Genomic DNA, 27,958 nt, shown 5'->3' on the forward strand with positions numbered 1-27,958 from the left:
GGGGCGCTGCCTAACTGGTTTGGAAATTGTGGTCCTTTTTGTAAATGCTCTTTTTTTTTTGCCTCCAATATGTCTGGATTTATGCATGAGATCCTGGCAGTCAAACAACTTGTCTTTGAAGGTGGCCTAACAAAGGAATGCTTTGGATTTGCATTCCTTTGTTAGGCCAATACCATTTTATCCAGAAGGAAGAATTATTCAACAAGGAGAGAAGTTACTCAGGAACACTGCAACGTCACGAAAACAATCTGTATGCTGCTGCGTGTATGCGAGAATTGTTCAGTTTCTCAATGAGAAAAACTTTTGGGCCCTGGAGATGTGATTAAAAGTGGCTTTAAAATTTATGGAAACGTCAAAGACAATGCCAGTGTGAAAGATTAATGTGCAAGATACATAAGCTGCTGAGAAAGGAGCTCGTTATTAAAAGATCTGGTAGAGTAGGGAACAAAGCTCACGTGAAGGGGAAATATGGTGGGAAATATTCTTTGTTTGGTTGTGATTAATATCTGCGTTACGAGGGTTTGAGCATTGTTCCGGCATTTATTGTGCTACAAACATGCATCTTATTATCTCAGAGGAAATTTTTCTCATTGTCCCATGAGGTCTGTGTTTTTAAAACTATGATGAAAGATCTGTTGCATTCCTGACCCATTATCTCACAACACTAACTGCAGTGTTGATGTTGTGGCCATTTTTCAGGTGAAATATAAGCAAGACTCAGACAAAAACAATAATATAATTGCCAGAATTATCCCAATTTTATCTCACTTTCTCTTGCACTGAAGGTCCTCAAACACTAAAAAGAAATAATGGATAAGGGAGACAAAAGCTGTTTAAGAAAAAGGCAGCAGTTTGTGACTATCAAGAACATTACTTGGATATTTCCTGTTTTCAGATGAAAGTAAATTCAACATTTTGAAATCAAGGTACCAGAATCCATGTTTTTTGATGTCCAATGTGAGTTTTTCATGGGGTTTTTTTTTGTGCTATGGTGTTGGTCCACTGTGTTTTCTGAAGTCCACAGTAAAAGTAGCCATCTACCAGGAAGCTTTAGAGCACATCATGCTCTCTTCTGCTGATGGATACTGGTTTCATTTTCCAGCAGGTAAATCAGCCATCGTGCCACTGTGCTAGATTGGTCCTGAACTGAACCTCATAAAAAGTCTATAAGATATTGTCGATAGGAAGACCCAAAACAACCTGACCTTTCATTACACCTCAGCAGCGCCACAAGCTACTCACTTCCATTAAATTATTTTTAGAAGTATGGATTTCCACTGAAGGACTTTACAATATAAATGTTTTATAAAAAATAAAAAAAAAACACAAAAAAAAACAAAACAACTTATACTGCATTATAGTGTTTGTCTGTGATATTGCAGAACTGAAACAGCAATGACTATGTTGAAAGTTGTCTTTAAAACTTTAAGGTACAAATATGTTCATATTCATGTTTCCATTTTTAATCCCACAGGGTTTCAACTCAAGCTTGTCTTTCTTAAAAATGAGCATCACCTTTGACAGAAACTAAATTTGGCCAGTCAGGCACAGCTACTTTAATTTTGAATTTATATATAGCTGACTTCTCTCAGAGAAATAGGAGGTTTTTTTTAAATGTAATTTCTCTGGTGTAGCCTGGAATAATTATGATAATAAAGTCTGCACTGTATGGTGCAACTCATAACATCTGCCTGGCAATATTTTTCTGATGACAGTAGTTAGTGATGCAGCAATTCTGCTAGAAGCATTGTTAGGACTGAAATAAAAATATTTATGGGAGCCGTTAATCCGACCATACGGCTTTGATAAAAACTTGGTTCAAAATTAACATGGGAGATCTTTGTTAATGAAATCGGACAATTAATATTTGCTCTGTTGCTCTTCATGAACTGCTCACATTTGCCTTGATGGTGCAAAATCTGCTTCAAATCAACACAGCATTTTCCCTACAATATTCAAACTTTTGCTGCATTCCCAAATTATATGTGGGATTTTGACTAGTAAATGGCACAAAAAGGAAATCAAGAAAAATACAAATGGACAGACTCAAAGAAATATTTTGTACAGAAACTTTTTGCTTTTGCCAGCAGAGTAAGATCATTGTTTGTGCAGACTAAATGCCTAATAACTCAAGTTTGTTTAAAACGTTGCATCTCGAACATGATATAATTTTTAAATATTGCATGCTAAATGTCACTTTAAAATATAAATGTTTATTAGACTAAAAAATGCCCCTCTTTGTTTTATTTATTCAAAATATTACCCCACATGTTGCTTTTATAGACTTGTAAATGAGTTCTTTTAGAAACTATCAGGACATGTGTTGGACATCAGCCATGTGAACCACTGTTGCCCTTTTAACCCCTGCCCCCCCATCTACTCTTGAGGGCTTTTCAGACAGTTGTGATGGAAACCTAACAACTAATAGGCTTGAGCTCTTGCTACAGGCAAGGGAATGACAGAGCAAAAAGGTTCTGTCCAGTTTTATTGCTGTCCTACAGTACAGATCATTCAAAGATCTCTGTACCAAAGACAGAACCTGTGTTGGAGCAGCTTTGGGGACAAAAAGAAAAACATCCCTGTCTTCACATTAACTTTACTTTAACCAATATATTTTATTTTTATCCGGACTTCTGAAGTTGGAAGTAAAATGATCTTTAACACAATTCATGATGTATACACTTTTGTGACTAAAATTGAAAAAAAAGAAAGAAAGGAAGAAAAATACATTTATAATGAAATGATTTGGGGGCCATTTTGAGAAGCAGGCAGAACCCATGATTGACCCTAACACTAAAACTAAAATACAGTGGCTGAACAAAATGACAAATTCCAGCATACAGAGTGAAAAGATATACAACTGGAGGTCATCATTCCTTAAAATCTACAGCATTGCCTCCCAGAAAAAAGCGCATTCTTCTCACCCTCTGTGAATGTCGCCCCTCTATCGGTCTTGAGAGCCGGCCTGCCACAACTGAAAATAGTCCAGATGGTGGGATCATGCTGGGAGGGTCTGTAGATGGTCTGAGTGGAGGTCTCTGTTCTCTTGCCTCCCTGGATACTTTTTCACATGGAGGGCCCCTCAGTGTCCATCACAGCTCTCAATTTACAACCAGCTACCCTGAAAGAAATATCTGGCTGAAGAGGTTTGAGCATTGAAATATTATGTTTTAGCTGGATTGATTCATCACTGCTGATTATGAGAAAGGTCCCTTTATGCATAAAATGTAGGAGCAGATGTGGGTGATATGTTTATTGGTGTTGCAAACTATTGGGGTTTAAAGTTGCTTGTATGACTAATAAATACTGATGCCAAAGATACAGTATTGAAAAATTCTCAAACTTGTCAACTGCATATGTCAATTGTTTATATAAATTAATGAGAAAACCTGAAATGTACAAAAAATACTTTAAAAACTTTTTATAAGTTGCATTCTTGATAACATTTAAAGCAAAAATGTTAAATATTTAAGGATAACAATAAGGGAGTATTTAAGCTTTCAAATCAAGTTACAAATTTACCCATCTCAGGTGGTAACAAATGTCTAATGTCTAGAACAGTAATGCCTGCAGAAGCATAGCTGGAAAAAACAAATGTGGAAAATAAAATCCCTAAATCATGTTACTACAAACGATCTTGTGTGGATGGAGGCTGAACTGAGTCTCAACTTTTGCAAAAGTTTCATTACATCATGGCAATAGCTTGTTAGGAAGGTCTGTGCTTGAAACATCTTAATTACAACAGTCAACATGTAACATTATTGGATCAGAAGTTCTTGAAGTATGGAGAGTTGGGGGAGTTGTGCAAATTCAGAATATAAATATTACATGTAAATGACATAGATATTGATGTCTATGTCAGGGAGAAATGTACTTTTTCAGATAAGTAGCATAGAAAAGTAGAATAAACCTGTTTATCACACAAATCTTTAACACAAGCAAATCATAATATATTGGTTATACTCAAAGAGTCATGAGTGTTGCATTAGTAATGCTACTGGGCTCAGATCAACTGAGCCCTGGGAATGTTTTTTCCCAGTATACACAAAACCGTTTAATTTCAGGCTGGGAGTTTCAAGCTGCTCACTGTGGAGCCCATTGCATGCAGTAACTTTCAGCCTGGCAGGTCAGTGGTGACAAGTGACCCCTCCTTTACCCGCAGGGTGCAGGGAGGAGTCTCTTTACTAAAACAGGAATATTGCCTTTGAACGTTTTCCCACTTGTTCTTTTCATTTTCTACATGCCTCTCTGAGCTGTTTGCTTCACTTTCTTCCCTAATATTTTGATTTTCTGAGTAAAAGATCAAGTGCATATATCATACTTTTTATTTTTCAGTTTGCCTATCTTAATCACCTGGCAGTTTTTGACAAAAACTACAAACATACTTCTTTTAAAATTTTAATCACCACATTAATTTAAGGTGCATTTATTTTAAAAGTTGTGAAAACCTGTCTGGAAAAGTTCATGCAAAAACATTTGAAGGAAGACATCTAGTTAGCCTCAACAAGTCTCTGTGTTTATTTTAAGGTAAACTCACTGCAGTGTGTATAGTTTACGCTCCACAAGTCACATAGTAGAGATTGGTGCTTTCTGAACTTTGATTTTATTATCACTCACAGCCTTCCATTCGGGCTTCTGTAAATGTTAGGGTTTCCAATTCTCAGCTGTCCATCACTGTTCACGAAAATTAAACAGAAACACAGATTCCTCTTCACAATGCATAAACGTGAACGAATTAAATGCACTGAACTTATAACAGACATAAACAATGTCAGCATTGAAAGCATTTTCAGGAATCTCCATACAAAAACAACACAATATACAGTACAACGCCATCTTGTTTGCAATGTGCAATGTGATTTTCTTCAAACTGTTTACACTTTAAAATTTATGTACAGGGACTGCAAAAAAAAAACAAAAAAAAGAAGTTGCTGAAATGTTTAAGATAATTTATCCAACCTCGGCAGCTGAATGTTTCCTTTCATTTTAGCAGCATGAAGCATTTGGCCATGATACGTCTCTGCTGTGGAGCTGCTGGGTGTTTTCTCTCATCAAGCTCTTCAGACTCAGAATCTAGTCTGCTGACCTTTAACTCCACCCCACACACAGCTGTAAGCACTCAACTTTTCATCTGCTTTACATCCATTTCACATTCGAAACCCCTAAAAAAAAAATCTACTCCTTCACTTCTGGCTGCAGAAAAGTAGATTATTTAAAGCTTCAGAACCAAGGTTTAATTTGATTTGTAGCAAAGCCTCCCCAGTTAATAAAAACATCATGAGAGCTGCAGAAGTTCCTGCAGTAGTTGTATCATCTAGAGAAGAAAGGAGGCTCAGGGTGCTGGAATTTACCATCTCTTCCCCCAGACCACCATCTGGAATATTAAATCTTGGGCTAGACCCTAATACGCCAAACACAGTAAAAGTTCACACAGATAAAAACGGAACAAACTAGGAGGACAGCTTAACAAGAAACACTGGCCTGTCCATTGATGCATCTAATTTTAGACTGTGTCTGATGATGAACTTTTGAAAAGAATTAATTTCCAATATGTTTCTCAATGTCTTTAATTCTTAGAAGATAAACACGCTATCCAGTTAGGTCCATATTATTCAAACACCTTGCACATTTCTGGTTACATCAAAGAAGAACAAGGTTTTTAAATATTTCAAACAGATTTAATTAAATTGCTGCCACAACAAACTGAATGGATGGCATTCTCTCCTACATGTCTACGCTGAGCACCAACCCAATTGTCGATTTAAAAGATCATCTGCACAACTTGATTCATTCAAATGAGGGTAAAGCGCTGGAAAACCAAAATTGCTCCTGTGGCTAAAACAACTGGCAGGGCCTGCCAAAACATGAAGCCGATTTAGGCTTCAACCCCAGCAAAATGTCCTTTTTAATCTGAACCCTGTCATAGGGTTAATCTGGAAACTGTTACTCAGTGAGTCTTGAAAATAAATTGGTTGCAGCTGGGCGTCAGAAGTAAAGCGGAAAGCGAACAAGTGGTGAAATTCCTCCTGTGAAGCCTCCATCTTGAGGCTGACTCACAGGAAACAAGCTCTCAGCAGCAGGGAAATGGAGTGACATGCACAGACCTGCTTGGATTTCTCCTCCGGGTTTTAGATGGACCTTGTTAGCGTGGAGACACAAGGGCTCCCGCCTTTGTTTGTGCAGAGCTGACAATAACCACTGCTGGAGCATTTTTAGGAGGTTAAGTGCTTTTGATTGCTGCAGTGGTATGCTGCCACAAAGTCTTGAGTTCCTCCAACCATCCCCCATCTAAGGCCTTCATACCCTATGCCTCTCTGTCTCTGAGGTCTAGCTGAATCAATGGCTGTGATGTCAAAGAGTAACATAAATTTATGCCATACCAGGTCATATATAGTCTAAATATATATAAAAAAGGAGCTTAAAAAGAGTGTGAAAGGGATTTTTGATTTTGTCCTAAATTCAAATAAATAATAAAATCAGACAGATTTGACAGCTGTGTCAAAACATCAACTTCACCAGTGCATGTCCGCACTAAATGGAACAATGCACAGCTTGCTTTGTGACAACCGTAAAAAAACATGATAATAAACAATGCTTTATGCCCGTATTTTATAAGAATGCCGGGCCTTTGCTGCTGCGGGACTCTTACTGCAAAATCTCATGTTTCACCTCAACCAGGAGCGATGAATAAATGCCTTCAGCCGCCAGCAAAAAAAAGTGAGTGTAAAAACATTTTTCTACAAGCTGGGACTGAACTTAAGTTCTTTGTGAGTCTGAATGACCGGTCAACCGAGAAAAAGTTTTCCTTGCACACAAGGTGTTTTAGTTTACACAATCTCTCTGTGCAGAGTGATATGCAGAACCGTACAGAAGTATTCATAACTCTTGAAACCGTCACCTGACAACCATGAGATAGGCGCAGTTTATTTAGAGTTTGCGTACCCGGCCCATTGCGAAGTGAAAGGCGAAAGTTGTTTTATTGATTTTTGCCAGTAGAAATTTGAAATCTAAATTTAAAATTCAATCAGAGTGACAAGGAATTCCATGAGAATGAATTACATTTTCACCATATATGGAGCTAAATGCAAACCAAATATCATTTTCTTTCACATCCTTTAGGAAAAGCCTGCTAGTCATGGCAAAGAACCTGACTCTAGGTGGGAGGTTCATCTTATAGAAAGATGACCCCAAACACACAGCAGATCAAAACAATTTTATGTGTTTTGAGGAGTTCAGTTAAAGTCAAGACTTTAATTCAAATATGCATTTGTTGCAACACTTGACAATTGCTTTTCACAGATGTTCTCCATTTAATATAATTAACTTTTAGTGACTTTTCAAAAGCTGGCAGTCATTTCCAAAAGGTCTTGAAACTATAATTACAGCAAAAATAAAGAAATATCAGGACAGAAAATATCCCAAGACATGTGTTTACTATGAGATGTTAGGTGCTGGACAGTTACAACAGCACATAAGAGGACTTGTATTCAGACCAAAAGACATAGAGGTTTTTTTGGTTTGTTAGTTTCCCCCAAAAAACTGTGGTTTTCAATACCTACCCAATGCAAAAGGTATATGGCTTTATACCTTCGGTGTGCAGATTTAATCCCCACATTTGTAGCGCTAATGTTGCAGTGAATAACAAATATATATATATATATATATATATATATATATAATATTACACTACATTTAAAATTAAATAAATTACTACTGGTATTAATTCACAGGGCATTATGGGAGTCATACTTTTCAAGAGAAGCCTTTAATTAGAGTGGAAAATGAAAAACAGGTGGTTCATATTAATGTAGACAGAGATTTTCTGTTTTGATTCACATGTTCAGAAGTCAGATCTGGCTGTGAGCCCACACAAACCTCTGAGCCGCCTCACTCCAGCAGACCACCTCAGTAGAGAGAGCCGCCTTGAAGTGCCGCTGATTCATGGCGAAGAGCTCAGGGCTGCGTTTTAGTCAGAGTAAACAATTAGAGTTGAGCTGATTTATTCGAACTCCGCGTCTGTGAATCAGGGAGGAATTAAAGATAAATATTACTCCCCAAGTGAGCTGAGGGCTGAATTACATAAAAACTTCTGCTCTCACAGTTGTGATTTTCTTTAAAAACGCTTAGGATTTAAGAGTTGGGAGTTCTCTTAAATGGCCCTGCAATGTATTATGGCCACATTTAAAATGTTGAATAGAGCAACAAATTTGCCAAACTGTAAAGTGTTTCCCTGAACTTTTACTTTAAATTAATTATCTGTTGTACATGTTTTTTTTTTTTTTGTTTTGTTTTGTTTTGTTTTGTTGTGAAGGAATTAAGAATCTTAGTTTCTTAATGATACAGAAATCTTAACCTGCTGCTTTCAGGCACATGCACTTTGTGTTTGAAATGTTGTTTATTATTAGATTGTTTAAAAATGTTACATGGGATTTTGCATGTTTAAGGGTTTTTATTGCATTATTACATGCCCACACTGAGCGAATGGGCGCCCCCGTGTGGCAGATCGAATCTGAGTTTCTGTTGTGCAAATGGAGAGCAATCATTTCTTTAAAATAATCAAAATATTGATGCCCTCTTGGGATTAAAACCGAATTGTATTCACATAAATGTGAAAATTAAAACAAAACTAAAAGCAACGTTTTATCAAATTGTTTAAAATATATTCTAAAATCTGTGCAAGTGATTAAAAGTATAAAAGAAAAAGAAGACCAATTGTTACATTATTCTTTCTGCTGGGTGACATAATAAAAGAGAAATTAATGGGCAATGTGGAAAGTGTATCAATTAGTGGAAGGAGGGCTCAGAATTTGGATCTGGATTCAAACCTTAACTTGCCCAATTTGACTTTTACATGACTTACATGGAGGCTGTTTCCATCTGCTGAGAGAGGGGTCAGAAGCTGAGTGCCAGGGGTCCTGCTCCTCCAGAGGCTGCAGCTCACCATCAGGGGCCTGTTTCTATCAGGGGGGTGAAACAACCCGTCCATCACCCCGACAGAGCTGTCAGCCATTCAGCCTAAACCGGAGGAGTTCCTGCCAAAAATCAAAGGCTTTTTCATGGAGGGAATCCAGGGGCATTCTCAGCTGTCAGCAGAGTTATGCATTCAGACTAATCTCCTTCTTTAGCTTTTTTGTTTTGTTTTGTCATTTCCTCGCATTGATCAACAACTCATTCTCCACCTTTATCTCTTTGGAGAGCCAGACTATTGTTTGATTGACGGGTATTCATATTTGCAATTTGGTTCTTTTTGTCATCTCCATCATACTTTTGCAGCAGCGTCACAGCTGATGATGTCGATGCTCCAATTCACCACTTGAGGGAAGCAAAGCTAAGCGAAACAAGATGTAGCAGCCCTGCTGAACAGCTAAGACTTCATCTCCAGGAGTTCACTCACTGCTCTTTGCGATGATACAATGACGCTCTTGTAGTTCATATACACAGATTAAAATTATATTTTCAAGGGAGCACAACATTCGGTTTGTTTTACAACCCTTTGATAATGTTTAGAAAGTTAACAAAGGTTGTCCCTGATATTAGAAAAATGAGCAACATAAACTTCTCATTCTTGTCCCAGAAATCATTTTCCAAACACATTTATGCCTCCTGCGGCCTTCAGTTCAGTGTCTGATCCTCCCTGCATGGTTTCCTGTTCTGTACCTTGTCCTATTTTTTCTCAATGCAACATAAAGAGATAAAACACAACAAGACTAGCATTTTCAAAAATTGGGGAGGAGGGATCACAAAATAGTTTTCTATTCATATGAACTCTCTCTATTGCATGCTTGTTGATGCTGAGAGGTGTATGCATATGTCACGTTGCTTTTTTACCTTAACCTTCAGCTTATAGAAATATGGAAAAATGAACTAAGCCACGTTTTAAAATAAGTATGGTATTGCAACAGTATAATCTCACATCAAGATTGTTTTTTTTTTTAATAAAAATCCTATCTTTAATTTGAATAATATCCATATTTAGAAATAATTGTTTTTTAACAGAAAGAAAGCATGAAGACCAGGAATCTTCACTAAATGATAATAAGAATTCCTACAAATAGCCCTCTGCTGTGAATTATCCTCTTCCATACATGGGGACGTCCTTTTTCACATTGAAACGATCAGTCAAGGGAGGACAGCAGGAAGAAGAGTTATATGTTTATCCTTTTCAGACTTGTTTCAGACATCTGTCATTGTGTACAGCCTCTCATTTAGGCAGACCTGGACTATAAGCCTCTTTGCAGACGTATCAGATTTTAAGCATCCTAATGTATCTGTCAGGATTATAAACTACGAGAATCTGCTCTGGACAGCTTATCTGATGACCCAAAGTAAGAGAGAGAGAAAGAAGAGATGATGAGTAGGAATGGTTCAAAGGTTTGCTTTTAGGAGGACCGTGGTTGCATTTCAGCACTTAAGAGCTTAAAAAAAGTCTGCAGTAAAACATAAGGCTATAACTCACCACACTCCGTGTTGACAAGGTGTCCTTCATGTCTTCGACAGTTTCAATTAAATATTGGCTCTACAGGAAAGAAAAAAAGAAAAGAACATCTGGGTCCCAGTGATGGCATAGTTTTTTATCTTTGTGACACTTGAGCTATGATTAGAACATATCTATTTTTAATCTCTCAGTGTTGAGGATGTATAAGAAAAGACGGCTTAATGTGTAGCAGATGCTGACCAGGTTTTAAAAAAATGTAACAACTACAAGGCCAGACATAATTTATTACTATGTTGTAGATTCCCTTGTGTAATTGCAACGTTTACATCAGCAGTAACAGAGAACATTCAGATGAACTGTTCTAATCTGGTGTTTGAAACGCTTAATTAACAATTGCAGATTGTGCATGTAGGGAATTCATTATGAAATTATATGAAGAGAAGGATTTATATTAGGGAGTAAGAACATATTGGCTATTTATTTATAATGAGTGTCACCTGGGCATGGCAAGCTTAACCGCATTCCAGGTGAAACAGATTAGCTTTATTTCACGGCAGCTGTGCACTCAAAACAACCAAATGCTGAAACTGAATGTAAAATACTAGCTTATGCAGCCAGAATTCCTCTGTTGGATTATTGTATGTTACTGCACCAATTCAAATTGTTTATTTTCATTAAAGAAAAACCATGGACGTTGAACATTTTGCATTTTTTTTTCAGCCACATGTCCTGCCATCTAAAAAGCATCCCTGTTTCTGAGACTTTGTCAAACACATTCTAATAAGAAAAAAAATATACAATACAATACAAAAACAATGCAAATCCTTCCACTAGGATTAATTGCTGGATTTGTTCTAATTGCACCAGCATGGGTAATTTAAGATGAAATTTTTCCCATGTGTTGATTTATTATGCTTTGCTTGAAGCCATCTTTTCGACGCACATCAGAGTTATTTTTCATAACTAAATGGACATGGTAACTAAATGACCAACATGGGCTAAATAATTATTAGATGAACAAGGCTAGATCTGGAACACTGGTTTTGTTAATATTTATGGCCTGCTGCAAAAACTAGTTTCTAAGAACCCTTCTACCCTTCTACCCTTCTACATTTCTTGTAGATTAACAGATGAGCAGCACAGAACAATTTCACTTCTGTGTCTGTACAGTTTTTAAAGTGTTCATGGTAATTCATTCTCATTCAATGATTATTTTAAACCTCACGAGTTGTGACTCGGGGTACAAAGTAGATGCATGAATGCTTTGTATAACATTACCAGTCTCCTCAGGGTGTTTGTTCTTCACCTGTGGTTTGTGCTTTTACAGAGTTTGTACATAAAGTACAGTATGTCAGCAAGGATAGGACTAAAAGTCAGATATTCTGTGTCTGTGAGAGGCAGATAAAACTGAAAAATAACAGAGGAGAGGAATGGAGAGAGAGGGAGAGAGAGAGATCAAACCAGGCTCTGTATCAGAAACGAGGTTGGAAGGCTCTCCCTCCTCTCTCCATCCGACTCTCCCCCTGATCATCGACCCTGAGGAGAATAAACTCAATCCGTGTTAAATTATAGATTAAGGCCTGACTCTGGCTGGAGCTCGGGAGCTGGCGGCTGCGCAAACACTGAGCTACACCGAGTTTCGCACATTTTCACTGCTGCTGTTGCCTCACCTCACCGTCTTATTAAAACCAACATCAAACAGTATCCACAGATGAAGAACAGGCTTGAAAAGAGACTGTATGAATATGTAAAGGGTCTCAGCAGCCAAGGGATGCTATGATGCTACGTAGATGAATCTATCAAAAGAACGACTTTTTCCTTTCTGACTAACCCATTTCACTTAATGAGATGTTTTCTAATTAACCTTTTTATGTGTGCTTCTCTGTAAGACACAGTATAAAACACAGAGTTAATGTTCTGTGTTCAGTTCAAAGCCGATGATGCAAATGCAGAGACACAGAACCTCAGAAATGCAAACAGGATCTGATACAGTCACTTGCCAAAGTATTAACTCTCATTGAAATGTGTTGCGTTAAGATACTGCAGCCACAAACTGCACCATGTTTTTTTGTAGCTTTGACAATGCAGACGGGAGAGGATGCAAAGTGGTACCTTCAATAGCAATTGTAAATAGAGACCACTTGTGTACAATCTTTTTGGTCAACATGGAAAACATTATGTGTGGTAGAAATTTTAATCATGTCAGTATTTATTTGTTAGCAAAACATTGTTTATTTAAGGCAAACCATTTACTTTAAATGAAAAGGAACTGTTGAAGGCATCATCAGTGATATCAATTGTAAATAAAGAGCATAACAATGGGAAACATTAGGAAAATAAGCATTTACTTACATAAAATACTGGATAATGCATCAGCTCAGTAATCAGCAGTCCAGTGTACTAAATTATTAACAGTACAAACATAGTAGTTAACTAAAACCTAATTAAGTATAATTCTCAGGAAAGTCCTACGTGGAAGATACTTTGCAAATGCCAGAAATAATTACAACAGTCATGACTTACTTTTAAGGTAAATTAACTTCATGATGTTAAGGTGACAATCAATCTGGTCATCACCCCAACACAACCTTCAAGATCTGCAGTCTCTTTCATTTTTAAAAAGCCGTGTGGCCCACTAGCCTGTTGATAAGTAGGAGTGTACTCGGTTAATATATCAACTAAACTAAACAAAAATACATTTAGTTTGGCATTAAATATATAACTCAATTCATTTTAAATGACATTGTTAATGAAAAAAAAAGCCAACTACTTGTGGACATGATTGGTATTACACTTCAAGGCACCGTCCCACTGCTAGATTTTGAGAATTACATAATAATTTCATTTCAAGCCCTGATTCAAATTGCTGTGTATCAGCAAAATTGTCACAGTTTCGAATATAAACTCTACTGAGACCTGTTTTATACAAAAAATAAAATCAATGATCATTTCTATACTTTCCTTTTTTAGTCCCATGCGATAACAATCCTTCAGTTTCCATATCAAAGGTCAGTCAGATTTTCTCTCCTTTTACATAAATTACATCCTTGTCCTGGTCAGGAAACTATTTTTAAAGGGGTTGTTATAAGTACAGAGTCCAGCGTATGAAAACTCAGCAGTTTGTAATTTGGGTAAAGGCTGCAGCTTAAAGTAGACATTTTCGGCTGTTCTTATCAACAACAACAGAACAGAAATACTATAAGATATCAGAACACAGAATAGTACCAGTATGACTGCATGCGAAGCAAATCTCTTGTGGCAATCAAAGGCATCAAGATGACCATTGTCAACATCGAACATGCAGTAACAACCTAACCGGCATGCATTTGCAAACAAAGATTTACTCGACATACAAATAAAACAGAAGAAATATTTTACTCAAGCTTCACAGAAATCTTCTGAAGGTAATTGTCAGAGTGAGACTCAGAAACTTAACAAGAAAACAGCAGCAGTTCAAATATGGAAAATATTGTTTGCTGCAAATGAATTATTCCGTATATTTTGTACAATCTTAAAATTATTCATTTGAATTTTCCTGCCTTTGTGTTTTGAAGAAAATTTAAAGGTGATGCACAAACAGTCAATGCAATGTTGATTAATTGATCTACAGATAATTTATGCTGAAAGGCAAGAATGACCACATGCAACTCTATAAACCAGCTGACTGTCAAAGAAAAACACTGTAAGATCGTGCAGGCAAAGATTTTTTTTTTAACTAAAGCAATACAGCCCAGCTATGACGTTCATGAATGTGATTATGGTTCAGCCTACATTCATGACAGGATTTGCAGCACCCTCCACACTTGCTGACATACCCTGGTAAAGATTCATAAAAAAAAATTAATTAAAGTAATCTTTTTAAGTCATTGCATTAATCATGCATGCATTGACAACAATGTGGTATGTTCCTCTTCCAAACTCCCCAGAAACCTTGTTAGCATGCATGGGATGATGAATTTACAAAAGCTCAGCCCAGGGTGTTTTAAATAAACATCCAGTTGCCTTTACCAATAAACTGAAAATGGGTCATCACTGCATCTTTTAACAGAATAAATGTACAAACCATGTGACCAAATCAGCATCTAAAGGTCACCTTGTGGGGTGAGGAGAAGAGAAGACAGCATCAGAAACGACCGGGAACTCGCGATGAACTAGAGGGACTGTTGTGTGGACAGCAGAGGGTAAAAAATTATTGTGGTACTAATTAGATTAAATTGAAGGGATTGAAATTGAACATGGGAGTTTTGTAGTTAATATTGTATTTCTCCTAAACTTCCTGTGTCAATTTATGCTGCTGCAGTGAAAGATCCATGTCTCTTAAAGCCTCTTTACCAGGGATGCAAATTGGTGTGCAGTTTGCTTTATGTGACAATTCACAGTGATTTCTTGATGATTTTAAAGGCATCTCCAAAGATTTTTGATCAGAAGAGAGTTTCTACAAAACATACAACTTCAGGACCCTTCTTTGCGAAGTGATGAAATCCCTTCTTTTGTGTGAACACTGCCCTTCAAATAGATTTATGACCACATGGGGTTTGTCCCATTGTTCCTGAGGTTAACACAGTGACACTGCAGCATGCTCTGCTGATGAAATCTGCATTTTATTTCACCCTATCAGTTCAGGGGGATGCTTGTGTCAGAAGATATCAGAAAATTTCAAGTTATTTATGACAACAACCTCTCTGCTTTACTTCTTTGCTGGGACTGTTTTGTTGTTTTCTGTGTCGTGACAAGTCTCTTTGTTCGCTCTGCACCTCAAAACGTCTCGGCAATCAGATTTTGACCCAAACTCTGTATTTTTAATCTGGGGAGTTTTCCCTGTTTTCTCCAGTAGCTCAATGGTTTCTGCGTCGTCTCTGAACTCAGTATTCTGATCCAGGTCGGTATCCCGGCTGGAGACTGAAGCTCTTCTCTGTTGATCGGACAAGCAGAGTTCCTGCCACTTCTCTCTGTTGCTGTTTATTCCATCCACCATTGGCTTTAGCTTCCTGTTCAACTTCAGCAGCGCCTGAGAGACCAAACAGTAGAGGTCATCTACAGATTTGCATACATTTTTATTTATGCACTTACATTTTAAAATGAAGCCTACGTTGGTTTTATTGGACGTAAATGTCTTGCGCTTACAAAGTGAAAGATTTCTATGTATTTTATTGGAATTTTATGATGTAGAGCAACATAATGTAGAAGTGTAAAGAGGAACGAAAGGGATTTGTAGTTATACCAATTTATTACAAATAAAAATCTGAAAAGACAAACCTAGAAAAAAATACTTAGAGACTGACAAAGACCCATCCACCAAAACACAAAGACAAGGATGTACATTTTTAGATCAAAGCATGTGTTGTGTTATGTGTTGCAGTGGCCTAGCCAAAGTCCAGACCACCTGAAACTTGAAAATTACTGTGTCCAGATGCTGCCCCATCATATCTGGTTGACATGATGGGCACCTCTCAGTTGAATCTTTCAGTTGCTGGGTGTGCAAAGCTGGTAGAGACCAACCCTGAGAGAATTGGGCCATTACTACAGTGAATGGTGGTTCTAAAATGAATTGACTTAGAGGAGCTGAAATCACAGGCTGTTATCATTTTATTTCTAAAAAAGATAAATAAATAAATAAATAAATGTGTAAAACGCTTCACCATTATCCACTGCTGTGTGTCAGTTATCCTTATGAAAAGCTAATGTAAAACTTAATATTTATATCGTATAAATATTAAAGCCCTCTCAATGTGTAGCTTTAGTTGTGGCCGACCTACCTGATAAAGTGGCTTGCAGATCCCATCAATCCATTCAAGCTGTAAGGCAGGTAGTTCGTCTTTGCGATTACGGTCAAAGATGGCCTGCAGGGGAGCAACAACTGTCTGTCACCCACCACCAGAACTCTCGTCACAACCATTTTCTCATGAATGTTTTCAACTCTGAACATCAGAGGACAGGAAAGACTTTGAAATATTTCACACTTACCGCTGGTGTTAGCTTCAGCTCCGACCGCTCCCTGTCGCCTTGTTCAAAGAACTCGCTCGTTACCAACTCGGCAACCTGCAGACACCAGTGGAAACAATCGTTATTTTACTCATGCATTATGCAACGTTTATGGCTTTAAGCTTACTGATGGGCGTATATTTAAATTTACTATAAAATGATTCATCTTTTTTGTTGCTGCATGGTGTTTTTTGCTGTAAGTTGTTGTACTACTCTTAGGAAAGAAATTTGACTCACAATAACTGATCCAAAAGTCTGGCTCACATCTTAGTTGCAATATATTCCACCAACAAGATGTTTCTGAAAACAACGCTAAATTTAATATTTAAGACTACAGGTTTTAACAAAAGGCAATTGCCTTTTATGAGCATAAAAGGCATTTTATGCTCATAAAACCCCAAAACATTCCTTAGGCATAATTGGACTTTAATCCTGCTATAAAATATTGTATCTGATAAATTTTTCAAATGTATTTTTGGTAACTCTCAAAAAAAAAAAAAGTAAGTTAAGAAAGTTTCTTAACTTACTATGTATGAGAAATAATAATGTTGAGATGCAAACTGTTTTAAATATATTCCTCAAATGGTCAAAAGTTTACATGAACCATGTTTTTCCTCATGCCATAACCCTAACCCAGTGATTTTCAACTGGTTGTATTAACTGCAGGGGCGAGGTTAAACAGAAAGACTCAAAAATATTACAAACACCATCATTGATTTTTGGTGAGGTGCATGCAGCAATAAGCTTCAGGCATAATTCTGGTGGAAAGTATGATCACTCTTCTTGACATAATTAGTAAAGCTCATTTAAACCGGTTCATTTCCTGGTTCATGCCTCTTTCAGGTATAGTAGATGCATTTTAACAGAGTTTATTTTGGGGCTTTTTCTAACATCAGTGCTAGCATCAAGTTTTCATCATCTGATGCAAACCACAATTTGAAAAGAAATCAACCAGGATTTCCAGGAATAATACAGGCTCCAACAAAGCATAACATCAACGTACAACTGCTGGTAGACCAGTGAAACTGTTCACAAGTTTTTACATAAACATGAACTGAAAGGGTGCTCATTAAAGAAATTAAATAAGGACTCAACGATCTTCATGTTTGGAAGAATCAAGGTTAGACCTTTAGATGTATGCATGAATTCAAATTCAAATTCAAATTACCTTTGTTGTGAATGTTGTTTTTTTCTCCTCTAATTTCTGAAATCAGTTTCAGTGGTCTCTTTTTACAGTGTTTTTTTTATGCATACACTCATAACTTCTTGTTAGATTTTGTCCTATTTTTATACTTGTTAGGTTACATCAGTGTCAAACAGGCGGAGTAAACAAGGACCAGACTGGAAGCTTATTTAGGATTCGCCAGTAAATCTCCTTGTCTGATCAACAGCAAGCAGATTACCATGCTAAGTAGATTAAAGAAATAACTGGGCTGTGGCACCATCCCAGCAAACTAAACTAACCTACTGGGAGTTTATTAAGAAGTTTCAGGAACCCTGCATGCTTTTCCCTAGGACTTGGAAGTAAAGGTAAAGAAAAAAAAAATAGTTATTTTTATTGCCTCTGCTGAGTATGGATTTTGTCGACAGCTTAAATTTACCTTACCCTTAAAGCACAAGTCTTTCATGAGAACTCCTTTTAAATACATAAATAAACTTAACAGACATAATTGCATGAATAATTGCATTTTTTTTTGTTCAGATCACAATTAGTAAACAACAAATCCCAGCATGCACAGGCAACTCAAACCTGTTTTGATACCTCCCAAGGACGAGTGACAGCACCCAAATCACAGGCAGTCATCAGCATGGATCTGTTGATTGGGCAGGGATCAGAGACATTTTTATCTCAGTTGTGTTCTTTATAGCTTTAGTATCTTTATTTATTTATTATTTCAAATGTATTACAAACCTGAGGACTTCTCTGTGTTCTTCCACCGCCCAGCTGAATTCTCCTGACAAAACATGCTCAAAGAACTTGGTTCTGCGCCTTTTTAAATGAAAGAGACAGTCATTTTCAAGGGACAAATCATACAGAAAATATGAGAGAGATGCAGGAAATGTGGATAAAATTTAAATAGTTTGTGCTTTATAATAAGACAATGTTGAGCATTGAGAACACATTTCAAATCTGTCCAAAAATATTTAAATCTAGCTGCAAAGAGGATCAGCTCTGAGAAGGCCACTCACTCAAAGTGCAAAGTGAGGTCTGTGGAGAGAATCGCCTGTTTCAATAGTTGCATCATGTTGCTGTACTCTTTAGAGCTGAGGTTGGCAAAGATATTGTGTCCCTGCAAAATAAAACACAGTTGCAAGCAGCGGTGGATTTGTACAACTGGCAAAAAATATTCCCGTTAAATTTGGAGCATTGGTAAAGTCATCGCTCACTGTCAATTGAAGCCCCAATTTGCAATTTAATTAGCAAGGCGTATGGGCTTTCTCTGTCCCTGGCTAAAATAAATCAATGCAGAATTCAGCTGGTGATCAAACTGATCCACCCCTGAGACGAAGCACAGTGGTTACTGGTGTTGCCTGTCAGCAGTTTGTGTACAACGCTGTTCCTTAGGAGAAACTGTGCAAGAGGGACTTTCAGCACGCCCAGTTGTCTCAGTACATTTCTGAAAAATAGCCAGAGACACAGCAAGAAAATATAATTGCTTTTCTTTGGATCATTGTCATAATCTTGGGTTGTTGGGATTTTTTTTTTCCTGTTCTCATTTTCCTTGTTTATTTATTTCCAACATAGATCTCACTATTTATCAATTCATTCCTTTCCATTTAGTTCATTCTTGTTGTTTTTGCTTAGATTAGTATTGTACAATTTTCCAAGATTACTATTCACATTCTTCTTAGCTTCCATTAATTGTTACAGCATTGCAGTTTCCTCGCATGCTGAAACTCCCAGCTAGGTCTCATGTCAGACCCGAGGTAGCAGCATTTCAGGTAAAAAGTAGGAATTTCAACATGGCGACACCTATAAGCAAAGTTTCATATTAAGCTTTCCTTCAGCTTTCCTTTCTGCTTATCTTTAAAAATTAGGTCGTATAATTTTGCTGACATTATTCATTTCAGTTTAAAATAAACCACTTTCATCTTCCAAACTGGCATTGGAATGTATTATCTTTTGCTTCTTTGTATTATTTTACAGCCTGGACACCGACTCTCACACAATATACAAGCAGGTCGACTGTGATATGCATAAAAGAATATACAAGCTCTGACTCAAAATGCGCTGACCTCACTCTGCAGGATCATGACAGCATGGTTAAAGTGATGATGCTCCAGGGTCGCTGACGTCCCGTAGAGCAGGGCCAAAGCGGAACCGGTCCTGGAGGAATGACGGAACAGTGATTCAGTCACTCATAAGGAAAGCATTCATAACCATGCAGGTTTATATAACTCACTTGGCTTGAAATGCATTGTTTGTGCCTCGATGGTCCAAGTCGTGGCACAAGCAGCCGACCATCAAGCCCAGAATCTCTGCATCTGACAGCACGTCCTGGAAGGTGGCGGTCTGCATAAAAGTCATTGTCTGAGTGAAGTTTATAAACTATTCAGTTTAATCAGTCTTAGTTATACTAGCATGTTGGTATTTTATAATATCTTTAAAAAGGTGAAATCATTTTGTTTAAAAACTTACTGTGATCATGACAAACATGCACTGTGACACGTTGAAAGCATGCCTCCAGTTGTGATACGCCACAGTTCGATAGTTCTTCCTCACTGTGAGCAGCCAGCGACACAAAACCTACGAGGAGAAACGAGCATTTTGTGCCTTCATGTACTTCAAAACACAAAATATTCAGAAAAAGATACATCTTGCAGGGAATGCTGTCTCACCTCATAGTCAATTTTAAACTTTTGAACCACACCGAGTTCCAGAAACATCCTGAGTGACGCAGTGATCATCGCATCATTGTCCAGCGAAAAATCATTGAAGTGGAACTCATCAATGCCCAGCTCGCTGCTCAGGGGAATCTTTGCAGCCTTCACAGGACAAAGGACAGAGCTGTCAGTCAAACGTTTCCAGAGAACAGCACATGCAATGTTTTAATTAGAATTTTAACCCACGGTGACTGGCAGGGTTTTTTTTTTTTTTCTTCTCTGTACTCAAGTTGAATTAATAAATTCATTTAAAGGATTTAGTTTATGAATTACCTTCAGTCTGTCAACTTCAACTTTGGAGCAGGTAGCATGGTAAGACAACATCTGAAACAACAAGCATTTCACAAAGGCGGGCGTTACAGACGACTGATTCAAATTCTGATACCACCCAACTGTTTTCATCAATACAGATTACAGTAAATACTTTTCCACTAATTTTCCGACTGCCCTACTCATCTTCTTACGTCCGGATCAGATCGGCACATTTACATTTTTGTCACATTCTTTTGTGAACTAAGAGTAAAATGCCTCCACTTGGCAATCAAAGAGACGACACTGAATAAGTGAGACAGATCCAGCAGCGTGTCGTCTTTGATGCTAGTTAAGCAGAGAGAGTGATGTATTTATTGTGAATTATTGAGAGCAGCTGAAATATTTATTGAGGAGAAGGAGAACCATGTTTTTCTGAGGATAATGTGACTGCTCAGGTTAGATACTGGACAATGGAGCAGAACAGCCTGAGAGATCCTAATAAATGTTAATAGCCTGTGGCAGTACCATACTTACTTAGTACCACGCTAAATAAAAAGAAAATACATTTCAATAGTTAAGAAATTTGATGAGTATGTAACAAGGTAAACTAGCTGTAAAGTAAAGGTTTAAACAACATAAAAAATGAAACACACTTATAGATTTTGCATGGTTTTGCTTTTTGTCACTTACTATTTCAGATTAAAGACATTTCAAAGTTAGACAAGGATTACTTGGGTAACACAGAATCATAAATACCTGTGATAACCATTTTTTTTTTCAATGTCACTAGCCGATGGAAGAAATGTTATCATACCTGGAGAATCAAATATAGAATCTGTCTGACATTAAACAGACAGATTTAAAAGATCTCATAAAGCCATCTGAAAACTGAAACAAAAGAAGGCTGTAAGAAGGCAATATTTCATGGAGCAGGGTTTGCAGTTGTATTATGGTGAGTGGAAAAAAAAGAAGACTTGGATCAATTAATTTGCTCACATCCAAAGCTACAGACTGCTTGGCCCATGTCTTCTTAACTTGATTGTACATCATGGTATTGTTGATTCCAAGTCCACAGAATATCACAAATGCCTGCAAAAAAAAACAAGAGAAATTTAATATTAATACCTTAAGCAATATAAGTAACACACAAACAAAAGACTTAAGTATTAGTGTTTAAACTGACCTCAAACAGTCTCTGATCTGCATCATCGAATGTCTTCCTGTCCAGGCGGTTCAGAATTTGTGCAACCCCTTAGCAAAGTAACACATCGATCCTTAAGAGTAGCAAAAGCAAAATTTTCAAAAATATAAAACAAATCTGGTTCAACCTACCGATTATCTGGTGAGTTCTGTTCCAGATCGGGACGCATAACACAGACCTGATGTGAAAACCCGATGCCTGATCTGCCTTGAAATATATAAAACAGAATAATTTCAGAATCCTTTTCAAGTTGATTCAAATACGGCTCCACATTTTTAATGGGTTTTAAACAGGAGTTCCCAACTGGAGGTGCTAAAAATGTACACTTTGTCCGAACCTCAGCATCAAAGCGTGGATCCTGACAAACGTCGCTGATGTTGACAGGCAGGCCTGTGGAAGCCACCAGCTCAGCGATGCTGTTGTTGATGAGCCAGTCAGAGCAGGATAACTTCTCCATGCTGATGTAGCGAATTAAGAGAAAAAGAAGGAAGTTGGGATTTTCATGGGTTGTCTCTATTTACAAATTAGTTCACTTCTGAACACCATTGATTGCATTGGAATTTTCTTTAGGCATATCAGAGAAAAGCAGCTGAACGCAAATGGAAACATTTGCTTTAGAACCAAACGTTCCAGTAAAATAGACTCGATTTTATATTTTTTTCTCCAAAGACTTTGTGGCGCTAGTGGTTCTTATTTTTGACAGACAGGAAGGAGAGCGAGGAGGACATGCAGCAAGGGTCACCCAGACCGGGAGTCGAACCTGCGACGTCTGCGTTGAGGACTGAGGCCTCCAAACATGGGGTACGCTAACCCCTGCACCACCACAGCACGCCCCATGATTATATTTTAAAAATTTTCATAATTTGGGAATGTTCAAGGCGTACGAATACTTTAATTTGCCATGCTCATTATGCATCCCTGCTCGTTCACCTGATGTCTCTGTCCATGTTGCACAAAGGAGACATCAGTTCAAATGTCTTGGAGAACTTGACCACCTACAGAGAAAGTACGCATCAGTACACATCTCCTCAGGAACAAAGTTATGAAGCATGTTACACAATTTACTTTAGAAGTTAAAATAAATATTGGAGAGTAGAGCATCTAGAAGAGGTAAGAAGAATCAGCAGAATCCACTAAACAGGAGTCTCACGGGTGAGTCGATATCCTCTAGGAGAAGTACAGAGCAGCGTTCACACTGCAGCAACGTCAGCGCTCTCTGCATGATCTTCCTGACGATCTTCTCCAGGTCGGTCTGCTCCTCAAACAGGTCATTGACCACCTCCAACAAGGCCTGTGGCAACAGAAACCCCATCCAGCTCTTTACTCCCCGAAGAAAGATCCGGCAAGCTCTGATAATCCAACTCCTTAAAATTTCTCACCCTGCTCCGTTCATACTCCTTGCGAGACTCCGAAAACAGCTTTGCATTGGAAATCGATATTCCACAGAACGGCAGATACATCTGCAACACCTAAGAAAAGGAGCAGTACAAGTAGTGAAAGATGTTTATGGCTAATTTCTGTGATAATTCAAAGTGGTTGAGAGGAGCAGATTGAGTATGTGGTGGTGTCAGTGGAAAGCCAGGATGGAGTCAGCTTTATCTCAGCACAAATATTCCCTGATAATGAAGTATTGATTTAGAGTCTTTAGCTCTTCTATGTCTTCATGTGTGAGAATGTTTCCCTACTTTTTGTCAATGAAAGTTGATTATGAGAATTAATTGTGGTAATCTTTCATATTCACATTTAAAAGTTTTTTTTTTCTTTATAAAAGCCTAAATGACGAGAAAGAAAGATAATTTGAGTGTAAAGTTGATCAATTTGCAGAAAACTTTATTCTGCCACCTAGTGGACACACAATTGTTTTAAGTGCATTTACTTTCCAGCCAATGTGACTAAACATCAAATGCTTCAGCATTTCTTTATCTGGCATAAATTTTCTTGTTGACTTTTTCAGTTGTTTTATAAAACAAGAATACTATGGGCTTTAGCTGAAATAACAGCCAAAAAAGGGAAGGTAAACAATAATTTCTGAGCAGCAAACTGGGGGACTGAGAAAAAAAACGTGTGAGCTGTGAAAAGATATAACACATTAGTTTTCTACAAACCAATTTTATCTTAATTGCTAAGGGAACAATTCAGAATACAGAAACAGAAACTGTTTCCTGAATGTGTGTGTTTATTGCACTACTCAACACATTTAATGCTTCAAGCTTGAGTAAAAGGCTGAGCTTTTCTCTTATTTTTCCTGATATTATGCTTCAATGGGAACAATTTGCTCCTCTCTGAAGCCATTAAGACGATTTCGAGTACAAACACTTCAGTCGCACATTCACTCCCTCTAAAACGCACTTAGTAGCACAAACCACAAAAGGGGATTTTACAAATGACAAAATTGCCTCCACATTTTTTTTCTCCAGCACAATAGAGCTTCACCTTTTCATCGTCCTCTGTAAAAGGGGTGCCCATTGGATTTTTGTTAATTGCTTGCACAACACCAATGACTTCTCCATCACTGTTGCAGATGGCCATGCAGAGGATGGTCTGGGTCTTGTAGCCGGTTAACTTGTCAATCTCATCGCTGAAGCGGTGGTCCTGGAATGGGGAGGGCGATGCAAACAAACATTACACATCTATCAGCTCTCACAAAGTCCCTCATTTTAAACAAACATTGCACAATTTTTATTTCCAACTCTGCAAGAAGCGAATGCTTTTACGTCGAAGTTAACAATAATGTTTGCTAGGGTGCATAAATGCAGGAATATTCTGCAGGGGCATCCATATCATCATGTTGCCTCAGCAGGTCCAGCAGCCCAGGGCCATGAGATAATGATGCTGCATGCAAGGCAAGATCTGGCCAGGGAGAAGCTCATAAAATTGTCTGCCGTTTCCTCAATAAAAACTTCAATGGGGATTTGTTTGCAAAAGAAAGTAACTGCTCCAAGGAGTTTCATTCTCATACAGCACTATGTGCAATGTCTTGCAAAAGTGTCCATGCCTTTTGAACTTATCAACCATAGATCTTATTGTATTTAAGTGGGATTTTATGTGCTAAATGCGTTTCACATTTTTAATAGATAAAAATATGGAAAGTGTCATATCCATTTATATTCCACCCAAACCAGTTGAAACTTGTTGAACCATCTATTCAACTGTAAGGTCTTTGCTATGTTTCTATCAGCTTTGCTCATCTGGAAACTTTTTGGTCTGTTGTTCTTTGCAAAATAGTTTAAGCTTCATAAGAGTGCATGAAGACAACTGTGAATATACGATGTTCTTAGATTCTCATTTGCTATTTTAAATTATCTCCATAGCATACCACAGCCATTGCCTTGTTTCAACATGGTAAATCTTTAGTGGAGTGGCTGTACTGTCTTTGAAATTGGTATTTTGTGCTAATTTATTATTGCAAAATAACCTTGACAGAACAACTGGAATTAGGTGGCTAAATTCCCCACACATGGTCAATTTTCACTCACATTTTACCACATTTTTCAGATTAGTCTGCAAAAAAAAAGAAAAGAAAAAAAAATGTATTGTTTTCCTTCCATTTCAAAGTTATCTGCTGAGTGTTGGTTAACTGCATGGAACACTAAACAGAGACAAATAGGAACATTTAAAATAAACAGGTTTAAATTGTAGGTTTGAAGGAGCACCTTTTTATGAGTTGTGTTGCCCAAGGCAAAAGCAAACTAAGCGGCCAGCTGCTAGAGGGTCTCATAAGTAGAACTGATTTGTAAAATATTTTTTACTAATGATTTCTATGTGATTATATTAACAAAAAAACAGGAATTCATTGTAAAGTTGTGATTTCCCCTACTCTCCCACCCCCAAATAAATTTATGTCCTTTACCTCGTATGCATTAGAGATGTTGACGGTCTCTCCGTGCTCTGCCACATAGCCAATGATTCCTTTTCCCCACGGCACTTGCACTTCATTTGAGTTCAGAGTGCTGGACGAGGGTCTGACCGTGGTGCCTGAGTGCACATCAAAGAACTTTGACACCAGCGTCCTCTTGTGAGCGGGTCCCTCCACCAGAAAGAGCGAGCACCTGTCCGCATCCACCAAGATGCACACGTTGATCAGGATTTTATAGCTCAGGTTCGTGAGGTCCAGTTCGTTAGAGATGTCCTTCACCAGCTCCAGGAAGAACTCCCTCTCGTTGGTCTCTTTGAGTCGGTATTTGTAGTCGATGGCGCTGGACGCGTACTGGGGGACGTTGACTCTGGACTCCAGCAGTGCGCTCAGGATGTGCGCGGTGGTCGGAGGCAGCGAGCTGGCTTTACGCAGGAGCGCACGGCGCCTCATGCTCGACTGGGACTCGTGCTCGCTCAGGCTCACATGCTCGTCGTACGTGCGGTGCGCGGTGGTGGCTTTGGAGCGGGCGAAGTTCCGCCGCAGCTCCATGTGAGACGACCTGCGCCGGAGTCCATCGGCGCTGCTTGGCCAGAGCGGGTCCGTGGCGGCGGCGCGCCTCTCCTCGGACGCGGACACTTTGGACGGCTGGTGCTCCTTCAGCCACCTGCTCACCTGATCGCATTTGGCTCTCCGAACCAGATACTCCTCGAACAGATCCGGGTGGCTGTCCAAAAACGCCTCTACATCCGTGAAGTCGAAGGCCGTCATGATGGCAGCAGAAAGAAAGATTGCAAAAGTAGAAGAGTTTTCGAGCGGGAGAAGAAACCAGACGGACACAGCCAAGAAACTCATCCATTCATTCCCAGCATCGTCTAATCCAACCTCCCAAACTCTCTCCTAAAATACCAACGGTGGTCAAACACATTCATTTTGCTGAGACCGACCTGAGGCACTGCTGACAAACATCTGTCATTCAAGACCTGAGTTGTGTCTGTGGTGGATTCCAGAGGAGTAAGTGTGCAGAGGTGTAGAAAAATGCGGCGCCTATATATTATCCCAAGTAACTGAAAAAATGTAGAGCAGCGCTTTGCGCTCTCTCTCTCTCTCTCTTTCTCTCTCTCTCTCTGTCTCTCTCTCTCTCTCTCTTCCTCTCTCTCTCTTTCACTTCGTTGTGTCACCAGAGAGAGAGAGAGAGAGCAACAGAGTTTAAACTGTGGCTGTAATTTAGATAGATTGACAAGAAATCAACAAGCAACTTCACACATCCAGCCAGAGTTAAATTGATGGATGTCCAAAGTTCAAATATAAATTTGATGATTCCTTTGTTCTATTTCTGTAAGAGAGAGAGAACACTTTTCAATATGTATCAGCAGGATACCAGTTTTTGTCATGTTTGAGGTTTGGTTTGTTGTATTTGCCTTGGCAAATATGTGATCTCCCTTCAAGTTGTGCTTCTGTGATAGGCAGACTTACAAAAAAATCATACCTCCTGCCGCAGTTTTGCTCTCTATACCACAGTCCTGAAAACCCATCATACAAAGTAAATGGCAAAATTCTGATCAGAAAAATCCCATGATGTCACGTTTGAAAATCACATATGTAAACCATGCATGCATTGCATGTGTTACACAAATGTTCACATCTTTCATAATGAAAGAAGGCACATGTATACATGCGGATTTGGAACATGTGTAACACATATTTCCATGTTTGCAGATGGACCACTCCAGGCAGTCTCACAATGTAACAGCAAGCACATGAACAAAATATTTGATCACATGTGAGAAATGGGAACCATGTGTTGATACATGTGAAATTCAATGGACTTTTCTGTCGGGGAGGTAAAAACAAAACAAAACAAAAAATATTATTAAACCCACAACAAAGAATATTGTTGGCTGAGATAGATAGATAGATAGATAGATAGATAGATAGATAGATAGATAGATAGATAGATAGATAGATAGATAGATAGATAGATAGATAGATAGATAGATATAGATAGATAGATAGATAGATAGATAGATAGATAGATAGATAGTAGATAGATAGATAGATAGATAGATAGATAGATAGATAGATAGATAGATAGATAGATAGATAGATAGATAGATAGATAGATAGATAGATAGATAGATAGATAGATAGATAGATAGATAGATAGATAGATAGATAGATAGATAGATAGATAGATAGATAGATAGATAGATAGATAGATAGATAGATAGATAGATAGATAGATAGATAGATAGATAGATAGATAGATAGATAGATAGATAGATAGATAGATAGATAGATAGATAGATAGATAGATAGATAGATAGATAGATAGATAGATAGATAGATA

At 38.0% G+C, this 27,958-nt stretch overlaps 1 protein-coding gene across 1 annotated transcript; it reads right to left on the reverse strand.

Annotated features, from left to right (window-relative positions):
• Nucleotides 1-12,759: 12,759 nt before the first annotated feature.
• On the reverse strand, nt 12,760-26,642 carry pde11al (phosphodiesterase 11a, like). The gene is made up of 20 exons (XM_055048179.1): nt 25,606-26,642; nt 24,189-24,347; nt 23,135-23,224; nt 22,906-23,046; nt 22,686-22,750; nt 22,093-22,213; nt 21,887-21,962; nt 21,738-21,805; nt 21,551-21,643; nt 20,576-20,626; nt 20,258-20,404; nt 20,058-20,165; nt 19,822-19,931; nt 19,655-19,745; nt 18,608-18,708; nt 18,330-18,407; nt 18,168-18,231; nt 16,400-16,474; nt 16,192-16,275; nt 12,760-15,443 (listed from the first exon to the last, which is right to left on the reverse strand). Exons 1-20 carry the CDS (start codon nt 26,461-26,463, stop codon nt 15,123-15,125), a joined length of 2,901 nt encoding a protein of 966 aa, XP_054904154.1. The 5' UTR covers nt 26,464-26,642; the 3' UTR covers nt 12,760-15,122.
• Nucleotides 26,643-27,958: the final 1,316 nt, after the last annotated feature.

Source organism: Poeciliopsis prolifica, unplaced genomic scaffold, assembly GCF_027474105.1.
Source record: "Poeciliopsis prolifica strain line A6 unplaced genomic scaffold, Auburn_PproV2 SCAFFOLD026, whole genome shotgun sequence".
Lineage (NCBI taxonomy): Eukaryota > Metazoa > Chordata > Actinopteri > Cyprinodontiformes > Poeciliidae > Poeciliopsis > Poeciliopsis prolifica.